Here is a 24316-nt window from a genome sequence, read left to right as displayed (position 1 = left end):
TGCATGATGTTCTGGGGGGGTTGGTCTTGGGCTACAGGGTGGGCAGTTTCAAAAGTCTATATAAGGGCTTGTGCACCATTGTTCTGGGTTCTCCATCCTGCGTGTGATGAATGGGGACTCTGTTGCAACCGTTTATTTCTTTGCAATAAAGATCAGGCTTACTACCGGTAGCTGCTTTGCTTCTCAATATACTCTGGTAGGCCTCTGTTATTTTCTCCTACTGATAGGGAACCCGCTTAAGGACTCTATACGGGACTCCAGAATACCCCATAAGGGAAAGGAAGCAGTTTTTTTCTTATAACATGCCCCATAATGCATAATTGTCCCAGATTCTTAGTGGAGGGAAGATAGCATTTTATGTTCATTGGTAACTTGGAATCTAAACTATTTCCTCTCCAGAAAGGTTCTTTTTGAGCCTCTGTTGTTACAACTTGAGAAGAAAGATGCGGGACAACCAGAGCACTTGTGTTCCTCCTGAGGTCACCACAGGGGTGAAGCCAGGAAGCACAAGACGACGACAGCGCATCACACATGGTGTTGGGGTACTCAGCAGTGCTGCACAGGGGCCTGAGAGAGAGAATACCACAGCAGCATTGAAAACTTCACAGCAACCACCCTTGCTTCTACACAGAGAAGAACAAGAGGCCTTCTTCAATCTCCTGGGTGAGATACCTGACCCCATAGTTCTGTTCAGAGATTGGTAGCATGCAGACTTTCTCGTCCCTAGCAGCTCTGCCAAATTTTAAATGGGTATAGTAAAAATGTTGCCCAGTTCTTACTCAGTAGCCTGATTTGCAGACACTGCTAAGTCATTATATGTTTAGGCAAAGTGGTGTGCATTTGACTGTCTCCCAGCAGGCTAACCATGGACTCTTCCAGGCAAGCAGCTGCTTGGACATGCATACCAATTTATTTGCACTGCACAAAGCTTTTATAATGAGGTTAAATTCTGTCTACTCTTTACTGAACATTCATCCCGATTTGCTTGTGTTTATACATCTTGTTAATAATTTGCTTGCGTCAATACGTTTCTCACTTTCCTAACTGCAACAAATCATTCTCTTTTTAAAAGTGGATTTGTTGTACTAGGGTGATGGAGTTCTTTAAAGGTAAAGGTAAAGGGACCCCTGACCATTAGGTCCAGTCGTGACCGACTCTGGGGTTGCGCGCTCATCTCGCATTATTGGCCGACGGAGCCGGCGTACAGCTTCCAGGTCATGTGGCCAGCAGGACTAAGCCGCTTCTGGCAAACCAGAGCAGCACATGGAAACGCCGTTTACCTTCCCACTGTAGCGGTTCCTATTTATCTACTTGCATTTTGACGTGCTTTCGAACTGCTAGGTTGGCAGGAGCTGGGACCAAGCAACAGGAGCTCACCCCGTCACAGGGATTCGAACTGCCGACCTTCTGATCGGCAAGCCCTAGGCTCAGTGGTTTAACCACAGCACCACCTGGGTCCCCTGATGGGAGTTCTTTAGTCCACTCTAATTGTGTGAACCTAACATTTTGGGGTATTCCCTTGAAAATCCCTTACACAAAATACTGGTAGTCTGGAGGCACCCCATAGTTTGTCTTCTGGTGTCACACTGGAGAAACCCTGGTTGTTTTAACTTTGATTTGGTGTTATGTCTGAAATCAGACATAACAAGCTACAAAGATGAAGGGCCAGAGCAGATGGAAAACAAAAAAAGCATTGGAGAATCAGTTTGCAGCATACTTGTCTGTGCAAGACAGCTCATGGTTTGTTCAACAAACCATGCTTAAACAAAACCATAGCTTTCTGCTAATGTGCAAATGCAGCCAGTAGGGAAAATACCATCAGCTTTCCACAAAAACTTCCCAAAGACTCCTACAAATTGTACTGTACATGAGCTTCATTAGATACTTCTCGCCCTTTGATGCAGTTCTCAGCAAGATGAAAACTGTCTACTTTTAGTCTATAATGTGGTTAAGCTTGGAAAGTGGATTGTTCAGAATGGCTGCTTGGTTGAATGTAACAATAAACAGTGCTTCTCATGTACCATAAATATACATTGAAGCTGCATGAGGCAGTTGGTTATAAAAGCTTTAGATAGCCCACAAATAATGAATGGTATGGATTAAAACATATTTTGCTTTCTTTTCTCATCAGAGGATAGTTTGATACAAGAATTCCTTTCAATGGATGCATGCTACAGGATCTCAGATAAGGTAGGTCCCCCCAAAAAAGTCCTCCACCCTACACTTTCAGTATTACAGCATGGCATTCCAATTTTTAATTATATGAATGCCAAAGCAAAGAGGGAAATTTCACGACAACATTTCTGGTTTGCTTCTTTCAGTGAGAGTGCTGGAGGGGAGGAATCAATGCAGTTACTAGAAGAACACTGTTAAGTTAATAGCATTTTTGTAGAAATTGCTTTATTTACATATATTCAAGCAGGAGTGTAGTGGAAGTAAATGAGCTGCCATACAGCAGGCAGCAGATCTACTCACCCCTGAAACAAATATTCAAGCAATCAGTTCCACATGGCTTGCATCCCAGTTTCCACCAAAAGCAACTCTCATATTTCATACTTTTTAACATGCATATTAAGTCATTGGGAACAGTGATGGGGGGGGGCAAGGCATCATCTGTTTGCTGATGCCCAGCTCTGTCTGTTTTTGTGCTGTCTGAATTTGGAGAAGCTGTACAGGTACTTCATCAGTGTCTTGAGACAGTGACAGGCTGGATGAAGACCAATAAACAAGCTGAATTCCCAAAATTTTTGAGGTGATTGGTGCTTCCCAGGTCCAAAAAATAGGTGAGCAGGCTGCACTGAATGGGCTTGCAGTTCCCCCAGATACTTTGGGTGCATAGTCTGCAGGTACTCCTTGACGCTACAGTTTCTAGAGACTCAAGTGGCTTTGGTGGTGGTTTGCTATAGATGTTCCTGGATAGAGAACTCTGGATAAAACCTTCCTGTGTAGTAACCAGCAAACAAAGCAGGGCATAATGCTGATTCTTTGCTTCTTGTTGGAGGAATGTCTTGTAGCTGATTTTTCTACCCTCTTTTGCTTTCCTTTCACATCTCTTAAATCATTATTGTGGTCTGCTATAGACTTCATTAACGCTAAGCTGTCTTATTCAGTATCTTATAGCCATGACTATGATGTACTTCAAACGTGCTGGCCTGCATACGGAGGAATACACACGAACTAATCTCTTCATAGCTCTGTAAGTTTATATTGGTGCTCTTCTGTTGATTTAGTGGTGTGGGGAGGTGACCTGTAATGTTTATTAGGCTAGGCGTTTACTCCATGTCACCAAATACTAGCTATTCATCATATTTATTAGTGCAGCAGAACACCTCTTACAAAGTGGGGGGGGGGGGGAGGTTGCTATATTAGCTCACTGTAGATTAACAACGTGTGAAACTAATTGCATTTCTCCCAGTCACAATTTAGTTACAGGTGCAGAGGACCCCTGTTTCTAACTGGAAATTGTAACAATGGGAAGTGGAGAGCTAAACTTTCCTCCTCACCCAAATTCCATCAGTACAATTGCAGCAAAAATCACCTGTCCCCAAAGTGCAAATAGGTTTAGAGAAAACTCCTTTTGTGAGCAATTAGACATTTTGTTTTTCCTAAAGGTGATGATGGCAGGTGATTTTTTTTCATGCAAATGAGGTTGTTGAAGAACATGATCAGGGGCAGCCCAATTAGTGTCATGTGCATCTAGGCCCCAAGACTGCAATCTTAAACCTGTTATACAGGTGCGCTAATTGTTAGGGGCAACTTCAGGGTTCCTCCTACTCTCCTTTCTTGGGCTTCTTTGTGAGTTGAGCCAGACAACGCTTCAAATAGAGGGTTGTTATTTGTTGAACACATGGCCACCCTTGATGGTGGAGAGGAAAGATATCGGCTATAGTGAGCAACTTTTGACCCCTTAGTTTTTGAAACTTTATTATAAGCTGGAACATAACTTCTCTGGTGAACTCCTTCTGCTACTTGGAGACCATCCATTGCTTTGTGAAGGAATTCTGGAAGCTTTCCACTGTCCCCCACACCACTTTGTCCTGATTACAGGTACCTAGCAAATGACATGGAAGAAGACACAGAGGACTACAAATATGAGATCTTCCCCTGGGCACTTGGTGACAACTGGAGGAAGCTTTTCCCACAGTTCCTGAAAATGCGGGATGGCTTTTGGGCCAAAATGAAGTATAGAGCATTTGTTAGCAGACGCTGCTGTGACGAGGTTAGCTTCAGATCACTTGACTTGCCGTGTTCTTGGCGTTGGTGTGTTAAGATAAATGAAGTTGGGTGCACTAGTGGTGGCAGGGAGAGCAGAATAATCCTCTCATCCTGCTGGGGGATCTACTGGAATTTGTTTCCTTGGGATGGGGGAGAAACGATATGGCTAAAGGAAACTCAAAAGTCTCAAGGTTCAGTCCTTGGCATCTCAGGTACAAATGGGAAAGACTCCTATATTTTTATTTAATTCAGCAAACCTTAATCTCTGCCACCTTTCAAGAACAAAATTCTCCCCAAGGCAGCTCCCATGAAATACAACAATAAGATTTTAAAACAACTCAATAAAACAATCCCATACAATTAAAAGTAGCAATCAAAAATCAAAATTGCAGCATAATGTATTTACCAAGACCGGGCAACATAGGTTGTGTATGCACGCTACCTTTAAAGCACATTCAAAGAACAAACTTTCTCCTCATATAATTGTGGGCACTGTAGTTTGCTGAGAATTGTAACTCCATGGGGGTAAACTACAATGCTGAGACATTTTTTAAAAAGAGCTTTAAAGTTGTAATGGGTATGCAGCTACAATCAGATCCCTACTTGCAATTAGGCTCTGCAGTCAAGACAAAAAAAAAACCCTTGTTAATAAAGTTTGTATAAAACTATCCAGGCATAAGGCATGCCTAACATTGTATGGAACATTATTTCACAATTGCAGGATGACCACCAAAAAATCAGCAGGCTAATGTCCTTTTCTGGTGATCATGTTAATAGATCCTCAGCAATGAAGTTACAGGCAGGGGTATGTGCATGTAGACAATACTTCTAAGCAGTGTTATATTTCTAGAAAAAGAGGTGCCGTAACTCACCATGAACGGCAATGGTGTACAATGGTCCCTCAACTTACGAATTTAATCCGTTATGAATGCACATTCGTAGGTCGAAAAGTTTGTAAGTCAAAAAAAGCAGTTTCCCATAGGAAAGCATTGGAAACGGAAAAATTCGTAGGTCGAGAAAACCCCATCTAAGCCGCAACGGTTTTCCTTTCGGATGTCGAAAAAACCATAAACGTGTGGCCATTTTTTTCCATACGTAACTTGAAATTTCGTAAGTCAAGTACTTCATAAGTCGAGGGACCACTGTACCCACCTGAGGTGCCGGAACTGAGTTCCAGCGAGTTTCCCTTGGGGAAAAAACCCTGCTTGTAAGAATAAAACCCTGGAGAGCTGTTAACAGTCAGCATTGACCTCAGGTTTGAGGACTGGATTTCACCCTCCAGGCCACACCCTCACACTGACCATACTGAGTTAAATGGACCAGAGATTTGACTCTATGCTATATGGCAGGTTATGTGGCACAAAATGTTCAGTTCCCTTTCCCCAAAGTTTTCCAAACATAGTTCTCTTTTGGGATGATTCAGGCTTCCTCTTTTCTAGATAATGTTAAAGGAGCCCACACACTGGGTCTGGTCCCGTGAACGAGCCATTCACCACAGTGGGGCGCTGAGGAGTTACCTGAAAAACGAAGAAGACTTATTCCCTCGAGGTCCTGGCGTTACGCCCCCAGTCTGCCTTCTCTGTGTGTTTGAGCTGGAAAAAGAAGATGCTGGAATAATGACACCTCTTGCTAGCAGTATTCCTGCCAGTGACTTGCTGCCCTCCACAGCACCGAAGCAGAGTTTGAGTGGCTTCCCTTTGCTGATGACTGACTACAGCATGCAGAGTAAGTATTAACGGTGCCCAACTTTCAGCTTTTTGGAGTCTCTTAATATATGGCATTCATTCCTGCATTCCTGCTTGGGAAAGTGTTGTCAAATTGTCCCCCCTCCCCTTGTGGTTGTGGGGTGCAGGGTGAGATTTGAATCTGAAAAAGCAAATATTAAATTCATAGAAAGCCATGAGTTTGGTAAGATTACAGAAAGATGGTGCAAACTTCCTCTGTTTACAATGTGGGTTTGACAAAAGGCTTGTAGATTTGATACCTTCCAACTATCCCAGTCCCAGAGGACATGCGTAGTAGAGCCTAAAAGCAGTCTTCACCAACACCCATCAACCCCAGCAAGTGCAGGAGTTGTAATCCAAAACACCCAAGCTTGGGGAAGGCTGCTTTAAGACACGTTTACCACTGAAAATGTATTGGAATATGAGCTGCAGCTGCTCCTGAGCTGGTTCTTACTAGAATCATAGAGTTGGAAGAGACCACAAGGGCCATCCAGTCCAACCCCCTGCCAAGCAGGAAACACCATCAAAGCATTCCTGACATATTTTTCTCATTATCCCCTTTATAAAATTTTCCTTGCTTGCCGCAAGAGAATAATGTTTCTGGTATACTGGAAACAAAACCTAGGGAGAGCATCCTTTGAATACACACACACATATATTTTGGAAGTGCTGAAGCAGTGTGTGTAAGTCCCCCTGGTATGTGCCTAGGGCAGACTGTGAATTTATCCTAGATCACTGTGTGGAAGAAACAAAAGTTTAGTTCTGCTTGATGGCCATTTACCAGTGTTGTGTTGTGGTGGGTGGGTGGGTGTAACTTCTTGGTAAGCCAGGTGCTAAAGTTTAACCACACCCCTGTTTTCCCAGACATACGGGTGCCGGTGTGGCAGAATTCTCCCAACATGTGGTGAGCTGATCACTGGTACCTTCAGTTAAGAGTGAATGCATACCCCACTGTGGCAAGTTACTGCTTGTTAAATGAGCACCCCGGTTGTGTCCTGTTGGCAAATCTCTCTCCCCCGCCTCCTCCTGTTAAAGAATGAGTGTGTTAACTGTGAAAATATGCACACTTACGGACTTGGTAGATTATCGTTTACTTCCGTTCAGGCCCAACTACCGGTACCAACTGGAAGTAAGGAAAGAATGTTTCTCTTTAGGGGTTATCTTGCAACATTCTCACACAGAAGTAATCTGGAATTGCTGATATGCTCAGCACTCTGCTTGGTGTACATGCACTCTGTAGGCACCAGAATTTAGTGTGGATTGGCTGACGTAGTGTTGTTGGGAAGATGGCTATCCCTTCAAATGAGGATTTATTAACTTTGTGAACCCTTTTAAAGCACTTGATTTATAGCTTGCTTTATTCTATGGGCTCTGCAGTCTGCCCCTACCCCTGACAGAAAGAAGGCTTCTGTCCTTAAGGGATTCAAAACTTTCAAACCAATATTTATAAAATATAGCTGCTAAAATCCCAAAGGTATAGTTTCAGTCTGAATATTTTTTTGGGCAGGCCTACAGGAACCTGTGATGGAGGCAGAAGGAACACCCAAAGACTGCCAATTTCTGATAGCGTCCGAAGGCTGAAGACAACCCCTCTCTGCAATATTTTCCTCCTTGGAGTGGCATTATTTGGATGTTCTTATTCTACATCTGCGGTGATCTATTTATTAAGCACTTTATCTTCACGTTCATAAATACACAGCAATGCCTGCTTGTGTATTAAAAAAAGCTATTCAGTATGACTTGTATTATTATTTATTATTTATATACCACCCTTCATCTGAAGACCACAGAGCAGTTTACAACATAAAAATGCAAAATAAGGACACCAAATACATAACATAACAAAAACTAATAAACCCCCTTCCCAAAAATGCATTTAAAAGGCCATAGATTGTTTAATCAGCCAAACGTGGTTATTGAGGAACATTTTCACCTGGCACCTAAACATATGTCATGAGGTATCAGGTGAGCTTCCCTGGGTGATGATCACATAGTCCAGGTCAGTTCATGTAAGGAGAGGTAGTCCTTGAGGTGTTGGGGTCCTGAGCCATTTAAGGCTTTATATGTCAAAACCAGCACTTGGGCCAGCACTGGGCCCAGAGCACTTGGGCCAGGACTGGTGTTACGTGCTCAGACCATCTTGCCCTGGTAAGCAACCTTGCCACTGAATTCTGCATCAGCGGAAGTTTCTGAATTGCGTTCAAAGGCAGCCCCATGTATAATGCCTTCCAGTAGTTTTAACCTAGAGGTTACCAATGCCAGCTGAGCAGACTCTTCATAAAGATGTCTGGGAGAAAAGGCTGCAATTTAATTTCTGGAACATTTAATGGCAAGTTTACCAATTGTGAGCCATTAGAAATGACCTTTTGAAGGTTTACACCCTTGCCTTTTGCTAGCAATGAATGGAGTGGTCAAGGGTGACCTACTTAGTTTATTCTTGATTCTCTTTCTACACACACACCCTTTTCATGGCTTGACTTATTTAAGGTACCAGTTCTGATGAAATATTTATTATTATAAATATTTGGTTCCCACCTCTTTTTTTAAAAAAAGGTACTGTGTAATTTAACTAGATAAAGATAGCATGCTACCCCAATATATTGAGGTGTGTGAGATTGCAGGGGGGTTCCAGGCGCCTTACCCAGGGTTTGGTTTCCTTGGAACAGGCTTCCTCAAACTCCACCCTCCAAATGTTTTGAGACTACAATTCCTATAATCCCTGACTACTGGTCCTGCTAGCTTGGAATCATGGGAGTTGTAGGCCAAAAACATCTGGAGGGCCAAGTTTGAGGAAGCCTGCCTTGGCATGAGGAACAGCGGAGACTCTGGTGGTTTTATGATATATGATTTATTTACACCTATATACAACCTGAGCCTACAATGGAGGGGCTCACAGCATTAACACCCCAAGAAGGTCTGCTCCCATAGCCACAGCCTTGGATCCTAGCAGAAGCCAGGCATTCTCTCCCTCAGGCTTTCTGCCTGCCGCTAGCTTCTAGTTCGCACACACAACTCTGGCCTTTGCCCTTCTAACTAGCAGCCAGCTGAGGGAGGGGGAGCACCTATTTGCTCTCTGGCACAGAGGCACTTCCTTTGTTACCTTAAGGGCCCATACTTAGGCCATTGCCTCACCAACAAGCTGCCCTGAATCTTTGCCAGATCCAGGAATTAGAAAGGGACTCATAGAATACAGCCTAGCCAGTGGCGGAGCTTCATGCTCATGGAGCTTCATGAAGGGGCAGAGCACACATTCCAGGGCCGTGGCGCACCTCCCGGGGGCACAGCACGCCTCCCAGAGGGCTGTGGCGCACGTTCTGGGGGTGGGGCGGGCGTTTGGGGGGCAGGGCGGGTGCCTGCGATGGCACCCCTTGGAGCCCGCCGCTTGAGGCGGCCCGCCCCCACCGCCCCTATCTTCCTACGCCCCTGAGCCTAACCACCCCCAACTCACAACACATTCTACACTTAGGCTGGTCTGTACCTTTAAAAAAGAGCAGCCCATTAACCTTCCCTAGTTGATAAGATCTAATTCTGTACCATTTTTACAGGGTCCATTGCCCTCACTTGTCTAGTACGAACTGTGTACTCCATGTTGTGCTGTGTTCGCCTTTTTAATTTCTGCCAACCTCAGAAAACCTGACTTAAAAAACAAAGAATGACCCAAACTCCACAATTTTTAATAATCTTTGCCACAGATTTCTGTCTTTAAGTGATAGAGTGAGCCTTTCTCTAGCTATCTACACATCAGCACATGCTCTATTACAGGGGTGTCAAACTCAAATTCATCGAGGTTTGGTCACCCTCAAAGGGCTGGTTGTATCTGTAGGACTATGTGTCCACTCTTTATTATCATAAATTATTGTCACTGCATTCAATTATTACTGTTTTTGTAATAATGTAAGTAATAACTAGCTCTGAAAGCAGAAACATAGTCAGAATAATGGCAAGTAGATATTCAAATGTACAATTATTGTACAATTTATTGAAAAATGATTTTTGGTAACTGCACTGGGTGGTGGAGGCTCGCTAGGGTTTCATGCAGGACCTCTGCAGAGCTACCAGTACCTGGAGATGCTGGGGTCCTTCTGCATGCAGGACAGATGTTCTGCCAGTGAGCTACCACCCTTCACCAAAGGGACTGGCTGAGGTTGACTCACTGGAGCTGCTCTCCTGGTTCCAGGGTTTAAGGGCCAGAAGTATGAAGCAGCATCCATCCTATGTTTCTGAGGAGAGGGTGGGAGGGGAGGGAGGGAGGGAGGGAGGAAGAAAAGAGGGAGTGGGAGGGAGAGAGGAAGGAAGGAAAGAGGGGAGAGAAAGAAGAGTAGGAAATAAGGAAGGGAATAAAGAAGGAAAGAAAAAGAAAAAGGGAGAGAAGACGGAAAGGGAGAAAGAAGGAAGGAAGTAGAGGGAAAGAAAGAATAAGAATGAGGGAGAGGAAGAAAGATGGGAAGGAAGAAAGGAAGAAAGAAAAGAGGGAGCAGGAGGGAGAGAGGAAGGAAAGAGGTGAGAGAAAGAAGAGTAGGAAAGAAGGAATAAAGAAGGAAAGAAAAAGAAAGATGGAGAGAAGACAGAGATAAAGAAGGAAGGAAGGAGAGGGAAAGAAAGAATAAGAACGAGAGAGAGGAAAAAAGAAAGGGAAGGGGGGGGTCGCCGCCTTGATTCAGCGCCAGAAAAGAGCACGAAGGGACCCAGGGGCAAAAAGCATTTCCCGTGCAGCGTGAGGCAGCGGGTGTCCGTTTTAAGAGAAGTGCGTAAAGCCTCAGAGTTGCACGTTCGTGAGGCTGAGCCGCTGCTGAGCTCATGTTCATGAGGCTGAGCCGCGGCAGGAGGAGGAGGAGGTGAGGCAAGAGGAAGAGGAGGAGGCGGCTACCCTGGTCGGTGCCCGGCAGCGCCGTGCGGAGAGTCCCGAGCCTCTGGGATGCAGCAGTGCTCTGTAGCACTTTGAATCCTCCTCCTCCTCCACACAGCGCTGCTGGGTGCTTTGTCTGTGCTTCAGCAGCAGCAGCAGCCGTTTCCAGGCTGCCATGGCAGGAGGAGGAGGATTCAAAGTGCTACAGAGCACTGCTGCGTCGCAGAGGCTCGCGACTCTCCGTGCGGTGTTGCTGGGCGCTGACCCGGCAAGCTGCCTCCTCCTTCTCCTGCTGTGGCTCGGGGCGCTCCATGCAGTGCTGCTCCGGCCGCCTTTCTATCCCCCCCCCCGGCCCCAGCTGTTTGTCGGCGCTTTGTCGGCGCGGCGCTTCAGCAGCAAGGTCCCGCTGCTGGGTCCCACGGCGGGCCACATGACGAGGTCTGGCGGGCCGAATTTGGCCCCCGGGCCTTGTGTTTGACACCCGTGCTCTATTAGGAACAGCCTTCTGCTCATCTGTGTCTGCCCATCTAGTTCAATGTTGTCTACACTGACTGGCAGTGGCTCTCCAGAGTTTCAGGCAGGGGTCCCTCAGAGAGCCCTCCCGCAGGTGTGGGAAACGGTTGGCTCCCCAGATGTTGCTGAGCTGCAACTCCCACCATCCCTTGCCAAGCCCGTTGGCTTTCACGGGTTTTTGGTCCTGAGACATCTTGAGGACCAAAGGGTCCCCACACCTGTCCTAACAGGAGATGCTGCAGGGAGTACACCTGGGACCTTTGCACGGAACGCACTGGTCCGAATCGCCTTCCTCCCTGATGGCCAGTGCCTCTCAACACCTTGTCCGCCTGGTTGTTCCTCCAGGTGTTCTGGAACCACGCTCCCTGGTCAAATGGGCTATGCTAGCTGGGGGCTGATGGGAGATGGATTCCCCAAACACCCGGAAGAGCCACCTGGTTGTGCAACCCTGAATCTCAGCTGCAGAGGGGAGACGCTCTGGAGACACCCTAAGAGGGGCGATGCCGGCTCTCCTGAGCGCGTCTCTGTGCGCTCCCTTCGGCCCCGCCGTTGCAATGCAGAGAGGATGCAGCGAGCGAGCCGAGGAAGCCGCCGCCGCCGCCGCCCTGTTTTGCTGGAAGCCAAGCGGCTGCAAGGGAAAAAGAAGAGCAGGCCGGCCCGCACAAAACTTCCTTCCCAAGCTGGCATGGCCCCTCCTTTCCCCGAATCGGGCCTCCTCCTCCTTCCCCAATCTCTCCTGCCCGCCTCCAGGCTTCCCTTTGCTGGCGTGTGTGTTTGTGCGTCTTGCTTCACGCTCCTGGCCCTGGGCAAACGCCCATTTTTATGGAAGGAGGAGTTTGGCAGGGAGGAGTCGCTGCTCTGCGAATTGGCAGCGGTAGCGGGACTCTGGGCGGGTTGCAGAGGGCGGGGGGGTGGTGAAGCTACGCTCGTCTGCCTGCTTGCCTCCCTGCCTGGGCTTCCCCCCACCCCCCGGTTCCTGTCTGTGCTTCTTCGGTTTGCAAAGGTTGCCTTGACGCGGAGCCAGGCCGAGGCAACGATCTAGGCACAGGTAAAATGAAATGAAAAGCTTTGGGGAGCTGCAGTGGGTTGGGGAGGCGGCTATTTTAAGTGTGGGCGCTGGAGGCTTGGAAGCAGCTGAGAGCGCGGGTTGGGCGGGGGCGAAGGGGAAGGAGTTGTATTTCTGCTATTATTTAATAAAGCGCCTCCACCTCTTGCACAACTCCAGCCCTCCTGCGGGACGGAGTTTCCGCCGCCCTGGCGGATCAGGTCCTTTTCTGCACCGCTTCCAGTTGATCCGAATTGTTGCAGTAGGGGGTGATAAGGAACACAGAGCCCCAGTTTCGTTTCCCCGAAAGGAAGGAGGTGCGGAAGTTTAGCACCCTCTTTCCGCCGCCACCCCAAAAAAGAAGGGCTTAATCGCGGCCAAGAGTCTCTGCCAAGGAAACTCTTTTCGGTGAGATCCAGTGTGACGTTAAGAGTGGGGAAGACGTCACCTCTGAGCATGTGCAGAGAGGTTTCTTTTCCTCATCTCTTAGGAAAGAGAGCCAGACCCTGCAACACATGCAGAATTCCAGAGGAGAGATCAGATTCTTACAAATTAGACATTTCCAACGTGGGTCGAAAAATATATATGCAGCTTAACAACACATTCAAAAGGGTGACCAGACTAGTCTGTCTCAGCAGAAACAAGAGTTTTGCAGGCACAAATCCCTTGGTTGTGGCTGAGCTAGGAAATGCTAACCTTGAAAAGAGGGTTAATGGCTATATTCCAAGCTCCTTTGTCCAAAATGTTTTGGAAATAATTACTGCTATTAAAACAAAACAAAAAAATGTGATGCTTCCTTCAAAAATGGTCTTCTACTGCCATAAGTGCTCTTAAGTTACAAAGCTGAGCTTGGTTCTGTATGCAGGGGGGGACCAGGCTCCCCAGGAAGGGAGCTGCTGCCAGTCAGTGCAGGCAGGGTGGAGTTAGATGGACAACTGGCCTGACTCAGTACGAAGCTAGTTTCCTTTTTTGCTCATGGCCAACTCGGTTAGGAAGGTCTGTATTAATTCCCATTGTAGATGGAGCTGAGAGCAGTACAGGAAAGAACAGATAAAGTGATATTACATTTGGGCTGGGGAGGGGGGGTAGTTGAGGAAGGTGACACTCTCAAAGCCTAGCAACAGTTGGAGAAGCACTGCAGTCTGGAGTGTGACGAAAGTAAGTACTTTCCACACCACATGGAATTACCTTGGATAATTTACCGGCAGAAGGATGTACCGGTAATAGTGGCTGCCAGTTGTTTTAAAAAGGTATTATGTAATTCCAGTGGAACTCCCAGTTTCAGAGGCAGTGTTTCTGAACACCAATTGCTGGGGGTTGCAAGTGGGGAGAGTTGCTGTAGCGATCAGGTCCTGCTTTCAGGCTTCCCTTGAGCATCTAACTTCCTGCATTGCAGGGGGTTGGACTAGATGAGCCTCAGGTCTCTTCCAACTCTTCCATCTATTCTATGATCTGGTTGGCTGCTCCAAGAACAAGATGCTGGACCCTGAAGGACTCATCTGGCAGCCAGGCTTTTCTGGTGTTCTTAGTTGGTGGATGTTGCCATCCTGCTTGGCTTGTGGGCTTCTGAGAACCCTCTGGCCACTGTTGGGAACAGGGTATTGACTGGTGGGTCTTTGGCAGGGCTTTTCAGCCAATGGAAGAGAGGATTTTTGATGGGAGTTTTATTTTTCCACTAATATTTACAGGGAGCATGTGTACTAGTGTTTGAACTTAGCCAGGCGCCAGGCGCATTTTGCACCTGGCTTTCAACCACTTGTGACCAAGAGAAGATGCCTGGCCACCAGGAGGGCACCTGACATCTCCACCAACTGGGGATCGTTGAATCTGGATTGCTTTCACACACTAACACCCCGTTCTGTAGTATTCTATCAGTTATATTTTATCTGCGCAATCGGAATGAATTTCAGGAACCCGAATGCTTTTTCGCCATTAAGAAACAGAGGTCAATAGATGGGCCCAACACACTGACTCAGTATAAGGAAGTTTCCCTGCCTTCCACCCCAGCAGCCTTCCAGGGAAAGAACTTTCGATTTAAGGTCTCCTCACCAGGAGCAACCCTGTAGATAAGCCCATGTTTAGTATTGGTTCTGTTTGATTGCTTGTTTGTTTTGCTAGCCTGGTTTCCATGCTAGCTGTGTAAGAAGGGAAGAGCCTTGACTTTTGCAGCCAGCAGGGAAAGCATTCCCAAGTAAGCTGTTGAAGGAGGGATGGTTGGCTCCCTCACTCTTCCACCAGCCAGGCCAAACGCAAGAGAGCCTCTTTTCTCTGCAGCACAATATAGAAACACAGTGGGCTGGCCACCATTTCTTGTTGTTACTTTTGGAAAGGGCACCTGCTCTGCATGCAGAAGGTGCCAGGTTCGATCCTCAGCAGCGGCATCTCTCCTGCCTCCAGCCCCAGAGAGCTGCTGCCAGTCAATGTGTAGACAGTTTTGAGCAGCTAGACAGACCCAATGGATCTCACTTGGCATAAGGCAGTGTTTGAATGCTGCAGAGCCACATTGGGCAAAAGATTCTTGCCATTGCAGGGGGTTGGACTGGATGACCCTTGGGGTCCCATTCAACTCCAAAATTCTACAATTCTATGATGATAAGAGGAAATGCAGTAGATTGTTGTAGCAGGTAGGGAAAGTAGACCAGGATCTTGCACCTTGCAAAGTGGTGTAGAACAGGCATCCCCAAACTTCAGCCCTCCAGATGTTTTGGACTACAATTCCCATCTTCCCCAACCACTAGTCCTGTTAGCTAGGGATCATGGGAGTTGTAGGCCAAAACACCTGGAGGGCTGCAGTTTGGGGATGCCTGGTGTAGAAGATGGAACTTCTGCTGACAGAGCCTTTTTTTAGGCCATAGTGGAATGTGCAATTGATATGGGCAGGCTGAATGAGGATTTGAACCCCAGTCTTCTTTCTCCTGGTCACATGAGGTTTTGACCACTGCCTTTCTTCACTTCATTTTACTAGCAAGTCTTAGTGGCCCTCTTGTAGCCAGGCGACTCAGCCGTGGAACTTACAAAGCAGGCAAATGGGAAGGAAGGGCCATAGGTAGCTCAGTTGGTAGAGCATGAGACTCTTAATCTCCAGGTCGTGGGTTTGAGCCCCACCTTGGGGCAAAAGATTCCTGCAGTGCAGGGGGCTGGACTGGATGACCCTCTGTGATTCTGAGAACTCAGTGGCAAAGCATCTGTCTTCCATCTAGGAGGCCCCTTGTTCAATCCCCAGACGTGACTAGTGGTGCCCTCCGTCCGAAACCCTGGAGAACTGCTGCTGCTGCTGCCAGTCTGTGTAGGCAACACTCGACTAGATGCACCAAGTGGTACAAGGCAACTTTCTGAATATGGAAGAATGACTCTTCTGTGCACTCATAAAGGCAGCATTTTGCCTCCAGCATAGCAAAGCAAGAAAGAGAACGAAATTTTCCCACTTCTTTCTAGCGGGAGAGTCTCGCCCTTCATTTGAGTCTCCTGTTCTGCTGTCAGGTTTTTAATGTTGAGAGAGAGAAAGTGAGAACTGTATCAACTCTCAAAGAAGGAGGAAACTTAGTAGGCTCTAAACAACTGAGTTATATTATCCAGCTCCTTTCCTCTGTTGCTTACCACCACAGAGTACATTGAACTCGTTCCCCTGTGAAAGAGTAGCAGAATGCGTGTTGTGGTCATTTTATTGTGTCATTGTTTGGGGGGAGAAAGCATGTTTGCCTCTTTTCCTGAGTATCCAGTGTGGTTTTTCTTTCTGCCCACAGACGACTGAGCAGGGTGGGGGGAATTAGCAAGGACTTGGGTAGATGCAGAAACCTTTCGTAGACTTGCTCGCAACGCTTATTCTTCTTGAACTCTGACATTTGTTGCAATGACTTACAAAAGGCGAAGAATCTTTGTTTCTGTTCAGCTTTGGTACAGCTTTGTTGCAAACTGACCTGTTTCCATCTCTCTCTCTCTCTCTTTCTCCCTCACCCCACTTTACTGATTCTTAATTTCATTCAGATAGTTTCATATTATAAAGCTCTACCTCCAGTCATCAAAAGCACTGTGCCTCTGAAGAACAGTTGGTGGGCACTGCAGGTGGGGGAGCTGCTGTTGCGTTGAGGTTCTGTTTGCAGGATTCCCACGGGCATCTGGGCCTTAGGCTTGACCTGACGGAGCTCTTTTGACGTTAACCCACACAGCTAAAGGCCCACCATTAGCCTGCACAGCGGCCTTGTCAAGTGTCTGAAGCAAGCAGTCAAAACAAGATAGATCTCCCGGCGTCCTGCGCTTAGACTGATGCCTTGCAAGTTGGGCAGGCCTCTGCTGCGCTGTGGTTAAGAGTTGTTTGGAAACCAGGAAGAGAAGTTTGCATTAATGATAGTTAAGCATTATATCCGCATCAAGGAAACAGTAGTGTGGTGTTCTGCTTTTCTCAGACCTCGCCAGGAATACGATGCGCTGTTCTGGGCACGGCAGTTTAAGGAGGGTATTGTCAAACTGGAATGTGTCCACACTGTCGCCGACCTTCCAGATGTCTTTGATCACAACTCTCATCAGCCCCGGTTAGCGTGGCTATTAGGGTGATGACTTTTTTACAACCTCATTTCCCTGTATCATAATTTGATGAGCTTTCATTAAAGATTAGATAAAATCTTACTTTCAAAGAGATTTGATTTAAAAAAACCTCACGCTCAAAATTATTTTAAAAATTTTATTGATCAGTTTTTTTTACCATTTTTGAAGTCACTGTAAGCAGATATAAAATTGAACCCAAGCTTTAGAGTCCCATATATACAACATTATATAGGGTCATCAAACACAGAAGGAAGCTTTTTTTAGCTGCAGTAACAGTATAGACGCCACTAGAGGACGATGTTTTGCTACCTCTCCTGTAGGTTCTTTTCCCAGCATGCCCGGCAGGGTCTGCTGGCTGAGTTTTGAGGTCCCAAAAAGGGGCTTTTACAGTATATTCCTGCGTATAAGACTACTTTTTAACCCAGGAAAATCTTCTCAAAAGTCAGGGGTCGTCTTATACGCCGGGTCGTATTTCTTATACAGTGAGTATATCCCAAACTCTATATTTTAACTGGAAAAGTTGGGGGTCGTCTTATACGCCCAGTCGTCTTATACGCCGGAATAGTACCTTGCGCAGGTGTGACATTTGTATACCCTATGTTTCTAAGAACACTCCCCATTGTGGAATGTGGTGTTGTGTCCAAATTTGATACGAAATATATATAGAATTGTTAATACAATTTTATGAAATGGTAAAACGGCATCATAAAAACGGCTTGTGCGTACTTTTTAAATATTTCAATGGAATATATCTCATTTTAGTCATTAATAGGCAAAAGTTCATCCATTTGTACTACAGGAAATAATTTTTTAGAAAAAAAAATGAAAAAGTCATCACCCTAGTGCAGGCAACCTTGGCTCTTTAGATGCTTTGGAACTACAACTCCCATGATCCCTAGCTAACAGGGCCAGTGGTCAGGGATCATGGGAGTTGTGGTTCCAAAACATCTGGAGAGCCAAGGTTGCCTATGCCTGCCCTAGTGGCTATAGTCCCATCCGCTCCGGCATCATACAGGTGTGCTGTCTGGGGCTGGTGGGAGCTATAATCCAAAACATTGGCTTGGCAAAGGCTGGTCCAGAAGAAGGTGGGAAAGATGGTGTGAGGAGGCTGGAGATCAGGTCTGGCAGTGCAGGGTTGACGGAGCTGGGTTTGCTTTAGCCCAGAGAAGGCACCCTGTAGAGGCAATGCAATCACTTTCGCCCGTCGCCCTGGCACAACAAATATACTTCAGAAACAAAACCGGGACTTTTTGAAGTTAGAAAAGTTCAGTGCTTTTTTTCCAGGGGGGGGGGACAGGGGTATGCATGCCCCTAAACTTTTGTGATTCTAAGTTTGGCCTAATTGAGTTGCAGTAGTTCAATACGAGTAGGAAAATGAGAGTACCCCTAAACATTTTTTTTAAAGAAAAAAAAAGCACTGGAAAAGTTGATGAGGAATTGAATTGAAAAATGTGGGATTTGTTGGCACCCGTCTTTCTCGAGAGACAATGGAGGGCACCCCCAGGGGTGAAGTTAAACCACCGCGTTAGCAGCAATGAAGCAGCCTTCAAAATTTTGCCAAGCGCATTTCGCACCTGGCTATTGGCCACTTGCAACACATCCTGTAGAATTCTATCTGATCTGCACGATCAGAATGAATTTCAGGAATTCAAAGTCTTGCAGTTTTTGGTGTCTCTGCTGGGAAAATGGACAGTGGCGGAGCAGCTGGATCTCTAGGACTCTGTCATCGCTGTGTCAGAGTGAGTCCCTTGTTGCCACCAATCCTTTGCCTGAGGGGGGAAATTATGCAAAAGGCCTTCAGAAGTGAGCAACCTCCTTGAGCCACCTGAAACACAGCCTCGGGCTAACCTTGGATGTCATCAAGGTACAGTAAACCCAGTGAACCACGGTTATATCTACCCCAGGCCAGGCTTAAGAAGGAGGTTTCCAGTTTAGTAGGAGGGGAAATTAACAAGCTTTTTTCTTCCTGGTAATCTGTTGGTAGTGATGTATATAAAGCTGTGTATAATCTTATTTGTGGGGAAATGGAGAGGATCTCTTTCCATATGTCTCTAGGCTTAAAGCAAATGAGGGCAGGTTGGCATTTTGTCTTGATGGTGGTTAGAAACAAGGCCTTGATATGACTAGTTGAACAGCGGTGTTACAAATGTAGTGCTTTACAGTCCTTTAGTGATATCTGGATAATTTGTGTGAATATATGTATGTGTGTGTGTGTGTGTAATATTATTATTATTATTAAATTAAATTTCAATACTACCCTTCATCCAAATACAACAGGATGGTTTACAATATAAAAATACATATCATTTTTTTAAATAATAAAAAAAACAACTCTCCCATTGGTGCCAATATGAGCTCCCCCCAGAAGCTGCAGGGAGGGTGGGGTGGACTTTTGGCGGCATCACAATTAGGGAAGTGCGAAGCCCGCAGTCCTCTTGCTGTACTGTGATTTAATTTGTTCATTTTATTTCATTTAACACTATGTACATACCTGCTTGGTTGTAAATAAAACCTCTAAGCACTTTGCAAACAGAAAAGAACAACATCAAAATTGTCAATAAAAGAAAAAGTTTAAAAGAGGTCAACAAATGTAATTAATATCAACAGTTCTGTTAAGAGCAGATTAAATCACATGGTGGCTTCTATGCATCGGGGTAGGTTTCACTGAATAAAAGTATTTTAGCAGGTGCCTAAAAGACTGCAGCGAAGGTACATTGCTTGGTTGCCAATAGTGCAGCTCTGGTTTCTATGTGCTGCTCTGGATTGCCAGAAGTGGCTTTGTCATGATGGCCACATGACCTGGAAGCTTTACGCCGGCTCCCTCGGCCAATAACGCGAGATGAGCGCGCAACCCCAGAGTCGGTCACGACTGGACCTCATGGTCAGGGGTCCCTTTACCTTTTTAAAATGGGACCCAGGTGGTGCTGTGGGTTAAACCACTGGGCCTAGGGCTTGCTGATCAGAAGGTCAGCAGTTCGAATCCTTGTGATGGGGTGAGCTCCCGTTGCTTGGTCCCAGCTCCTGCCAACCTAGCAGTTGGAAAGCACATCAAAATGCAAGTAGATAAATAGGAACCGCTACAGCGGGAAGGTAAACAGCGTTTCTATGTGCTGCTCTGGTTTGCCAGAAGCGGCTTTGTCATGCTGGCCACATGACCTGGAAGCTATACGCCGGCTCCCTCAGCCAATAATGCGAGATGAGCGTGCAACCCCAGAGCCGGTCACGACTGGACCTAATGGTCAGGGGTCCCTTTACCTTTTTAAAAGACTGCAGCGAAGGTACGTTGCTTGGTTGCCGATAGGCAGGGAATTCCAAAGACAGAGTGCTGGCACGCTAAAAGATCAATTTCTTCCAAGTGTAAAAGCAAAACTGCTATATCTGGTTTTGCCCTAAGAAGCAAAAAGTGGTTGCCTCTATATCTGCTGTGCATGCAGAATCTCTGCAGGGTTTCAAGCAGGAAGTCTCTCCCAGCCCCACTTGGAGATGCCAGAGATAGAGACTGGGATCTTTCGCATACAAGGCAGACGCTCTACAGCCCTCGCCCTCCCTGGATGTGTGACATACTCATGGTTGGTCCCCAATCCGGGATGGTTGCCAGTTCACAGCCAGCGCTCACTTGCCAAATTATTAATTTCACTTGCAAATTGGCACTATTTACTCAGCTATGGGGTGTGTGGGTGTGTAGGTGTTGGATCTGCTCCCTGACTCGAAGTGTCTGTGGGACTTTATGTTCCTGGCTTTGGCACCTATCCCTTGACTTGCGAGACAGGAGGATCCCAGAGCAGGATGTGCTCTGTTTTTGGAGACTACAAAGCCCATCATCCCTAGCTAGCAGGACCAGCGGTCAGGGATGATGGGAATTGTAGTCCAAAAGCAGCTGGAGACCCAGGTTTGAGAAACCCTGCTTTGCAACGTGGCCCTCCAGTTGTTGCTAGACTACAACTCCCATCATCCCTGACCAACGGCCATGGTTGGCTGGGCCTGATGGGAGCTGAGAGTCCAATAGCCTCTTGGAAGACACCAGATCCCCCCAGCCCTTGTTGTATAAAGGAAGCAGGTGCCCCTTCTCATCCTTTTGTACTTGAGATCCTTCTAAGGCTGCTGTCCTGTATGCCTTTACTTGGAAGCAAGTCCCATTGAACCAAAGACTTGCTTCTGAGTAAACAGGCATATGAGTTTTAATATTTTACCCTCTGAGAACCTAGAGGCAGATTTACGAAAGTTCCCTTCAGGGATAGGTACTGCCCATGCAATTATTTAGAGGAGGTGTGATATAACTTTGACCCTCGAGGTGTTGCTGAACTATAACTCCCACCTTCCCCAGCAAACATGGCCAACATCTCCAGCAACACTCAATTTATTAATTAAATAGGTCTGCTGTTCTGTGTCTGACCTGAGATCTGTTGCTATACAGCTTCAAATCCTCAAATTGGCGCGTTTGATAAACGAATAACATCCCCCCCCCCCCGGAGAAGGGGAGATGCCAAATTGGGGAGCTGGTGTGTTTTTCTGGAGCAACCAGTGGTTTTACAATATTGACAAGATCAGCAATGGCTGGTGCCCATTGAGGACTTGGTGAGGTGAAATGCAAGGAGCCCAGTAGAAGCCAGAGCCAATGGACAAACCTTTGAACTATACAGAGCTCTTTGTCTGGCAAACCAAAGGATTATATCTGATGCTAATCTTACTCTGATTAATATAAATGAATGGCTCTACATTAGTCATTTCCGTTATTTTCAGTGGGTCTACTTTGAGCAGGACTAGCGCTGAATGCAACTGGAAGCATATCCACTGCCCGTCACAACTTCAGTAGTTGTGATCTTTCAAGCCAAAGTCTTCAAAAACCGCCCCAGGGTTTTCTACTGTTTTTTTGGGGGGGGGAGGAAAAACAAAAGATCTCAAATTCTGAGCAAACGGGTCTTGTTGATTCTTGTGCTTTGCTCACCTTTTCTCCCCCTGATAATACCTTTCGCAAGTCTAAACACATTAATTTCTAGCTTGGGTGTGGCTTTTGAGCACAGTGCGCCAGGTGCAAAAATACGTACAAAGGAGAGGGTTGTGGCGAGGGTGACTCACTCTGAGCGGGGTTATCTCCATGCCTGGCATTACCTGAAAGACCTGCCATGATATTAATGCAAATAGAAGGGGGAAGGTATCAACGGCAACAGGTTTATAAGATTCCCTTTCTCTGCAATCTCTTCCACCTAACCCAGGCATCCCCAGACTTCGGCCCTCCAGATGTTTTGGACTACAGTTCCCATCATCCCTGACCACTGGTCCTGTTAGCTAGGGATCATGGGAGTTGTAGGCCAAAACATCTGGAGGGCCGCAGTTTGGGGATGCCTGACCCTAACCCATTGTTGCCTTGGTCTTCTGGCTTAAAAAAGAATGGCAGCCCTCGTAACATTGGGACTGGCGGGGGCAGGAGGAGGGGAGCCCCACAGGAGGCAGAGCCAGAGGCAGAGCCAATGAGAGGCAGAGGCAGTTAATTCTAGTTTTGTCTCCATTTTCTTCCCTGTCTGCAAAACAGAGACAGAAGACTAGGAAGCTGACAGGCAGCAGCCCACCCCTGTGGACTGCCTGTAAGTGTGAAGGCCGGCAGGTGGATGCTGGCTGAACGCCTATTAGTCTTGCCAGGAATCATCTATCTATTTATTCATTAATTCACTCAGTCACTGTCCCACTCACGTAAGTGTAAAAATGGTGTTGTCAGATCAGACCACCAGAAAGAGACTGGTTTTAAAGAAAACGTTTGCAGAATACTTAAAAACGCAGTGTAAAACAAAATGTTAGAACACAAATAGGATTTGCGTAAGAGCAGCAGTGGAGGCGAACTTTTTGGTTTTTATTGTGAGGCGGGCTTCCTCAAACTCGGCCCTCCAGATGTTTTGGCCTACAACTCCCATGATCCCTAGCTAGCAGGACCAGTGGTCAGGGATGATGAGAATTGTAGTCTCAAAACCTCTGGAGGGCCGAGGCTGAGGAAGCCTGTTGAGGTAAGGTGAAGTTACAGTGGTACCTCGGTTTAAGTACACAATTGGTTCCGGAAGTCTGTACTTAACCTGAAGCGAACTTTCCCATTGAAAGTAATGGAAAGTGGATTAATCCGTTCCAGATGGGTCTGCGGAGTACTTCAACTGAAAGTATTCAAACTGAGGTGTACTCAAACCGAGGTGTACTTAAACCGAGGTATGACTGTACAGTGGTACCTCGGTTTACGAACACAATTGGTTCCGGAAGTCTGTTCATAAACTGAAGCGTTCATAAACTGAAGCGAACTTTCCCATTGAAAGTAATGGAAAGTGGATTACAGTGGTACCTCGGGTTATGAACGCGATCCGTTCCGGGTCGCAGTTCGTAACCCGAAAAGTTCGTAACCCGAAAAGTTCGTAACCCGAAAACGCCATTTTGCGTTTGCATTCTGCGCTCGCGGCGAAAATACTTCCGGGTTTGCACAGTTCGTAACCCGAGTTGTTCGTAACCCGAGGTGTTTGCAACCCGAGGTACGACTGTAATCCGTTCCAGATGGGTCTGCGGAGTACTTAAACTGAAAGTACTCAAACTGAGGCGTACTTAAACCGAGGTATGACTGTATGTATAGAGTAACTCTAATATGCAGCGTAAATTGGAATTTTGAGGGAACCATGGAGGGGAGGGAAGTCGTAGGTGGAATGATTGCTGAATTTGAAAGGTTGTCGGATTGTTTATTTGTTGAAAACTTATAGAAAGAAAATTATAAAGAATAGAAAGGGGGGGAACCATCTCTCTGGTCTGGGATTCCTTTCTCAAGGGTGGACAGCCTCGTGGCTCCTGGAAGCTCACGAGATGGGACAATCCACCCTTGCTGTTTATTCCAAGCAGTGCACTTGCCTCTGAACTTGGAGGTTCCATTTGTCCAGTCCTCTTTGAAAGCCAAGTCAGTTGGTTGCCCCGTTGCCTCCTGTGGAAGTGAGTTCCATAGCTTCAACTATGTGCTGTCTGAAGAAGGACTTTCCTTTTGTCTGTCCTCCTGAATCAATTTCTGTGGATGTCCTGGAGTTTCTAGCATTATGAGAAACATAGAAAACTTTTTCTCTGTCCACTTTCTGCACACCTCGGGTCATAAAAGTGGCTGGAGGGTATGGTGCTCCCAGGCTCTGCTTGCCAAGGGTGGGGTGGGTGGATGTCTTTGTGTGCATGCCAAATGTCTCATCTAATTGACTCGCGTTGGGTTAATCTTCTGCACATGCACAAACTCTATAAACCTCCCCAGACATAGCGAAAGCCAGCCCTCCACACTGCTTTGCCCAACTCACACACACCCTGAATTCAAGAGTGCAACAAATAAAATCTTTAAAAAATCCAATATCTATATGTTTTTAACACACTTGTATTTGAAAACTCCCCCCCCCCCCGTCCGAGAAATGTTTGAATCTTGGTTCTTGGAATGAA

General features: G+C 46.5%; 2 protein-coding genes across 2 annotated transcripts in view; both read left to right on the top strand.

Annotated features, from left to right (window-relative positions):
- Window positions 1–419: 419 nt before the first annotated feature.
- Window positions 420–7629, top strand: LOC118075855 (speedy protein 1-A). Its single transcript, XM_035098201.2, has 6 exons — window positions 420–663; window positions 2132–2190; window positions 3111–3196; window positions 4048–4219; window positions 5655–5940; window positions 7447–7629. Exons 1-6 carry the CDS (start codon window positions 444–446, stop codon window positions 7518–7520), a joined length of 897 nt encoding a protein of 298 aa, XP_034954092.1. The 5' UTR covers window positions 420–443; the 3' UTR covers window positions 7521–7629.
- A 4536-nt stretch (window positions 7630–12165) lies between these two features.
- The window catches only part of CAPN1 (calpain 1), a 45138-nt gene continuing 32987 nt past the window's right edge, over window positions 12166–24316 (top strand). The window contains exon 1 of the mRNA XM_060269955.1: window positions 12166–12346. The gene's annotated coding sequence lies outside the window, so the exon portion shown is untranslated. The remainder of the gene's footprint in view (window positions 12347–24316) is intronic.

Source organism: Zootoca vivipara, chromosome 17 (assembly GCF_963506605.1).
Source record: "Zootoca vivipara chromosome 17, rZooViv1.1, whole genome shotgun sequence".
NCBI lineage: Eukaryota > Metazoa > Chordata > Lepidosauria > Squamata > Lacertidae > Zootoca > Zootoca vivipara.
The sequence above is the reverse complement of the archived record's forward strand: the minus strand, read 5'-3'. Positions and strand labels throughout refer to the sequence as shown.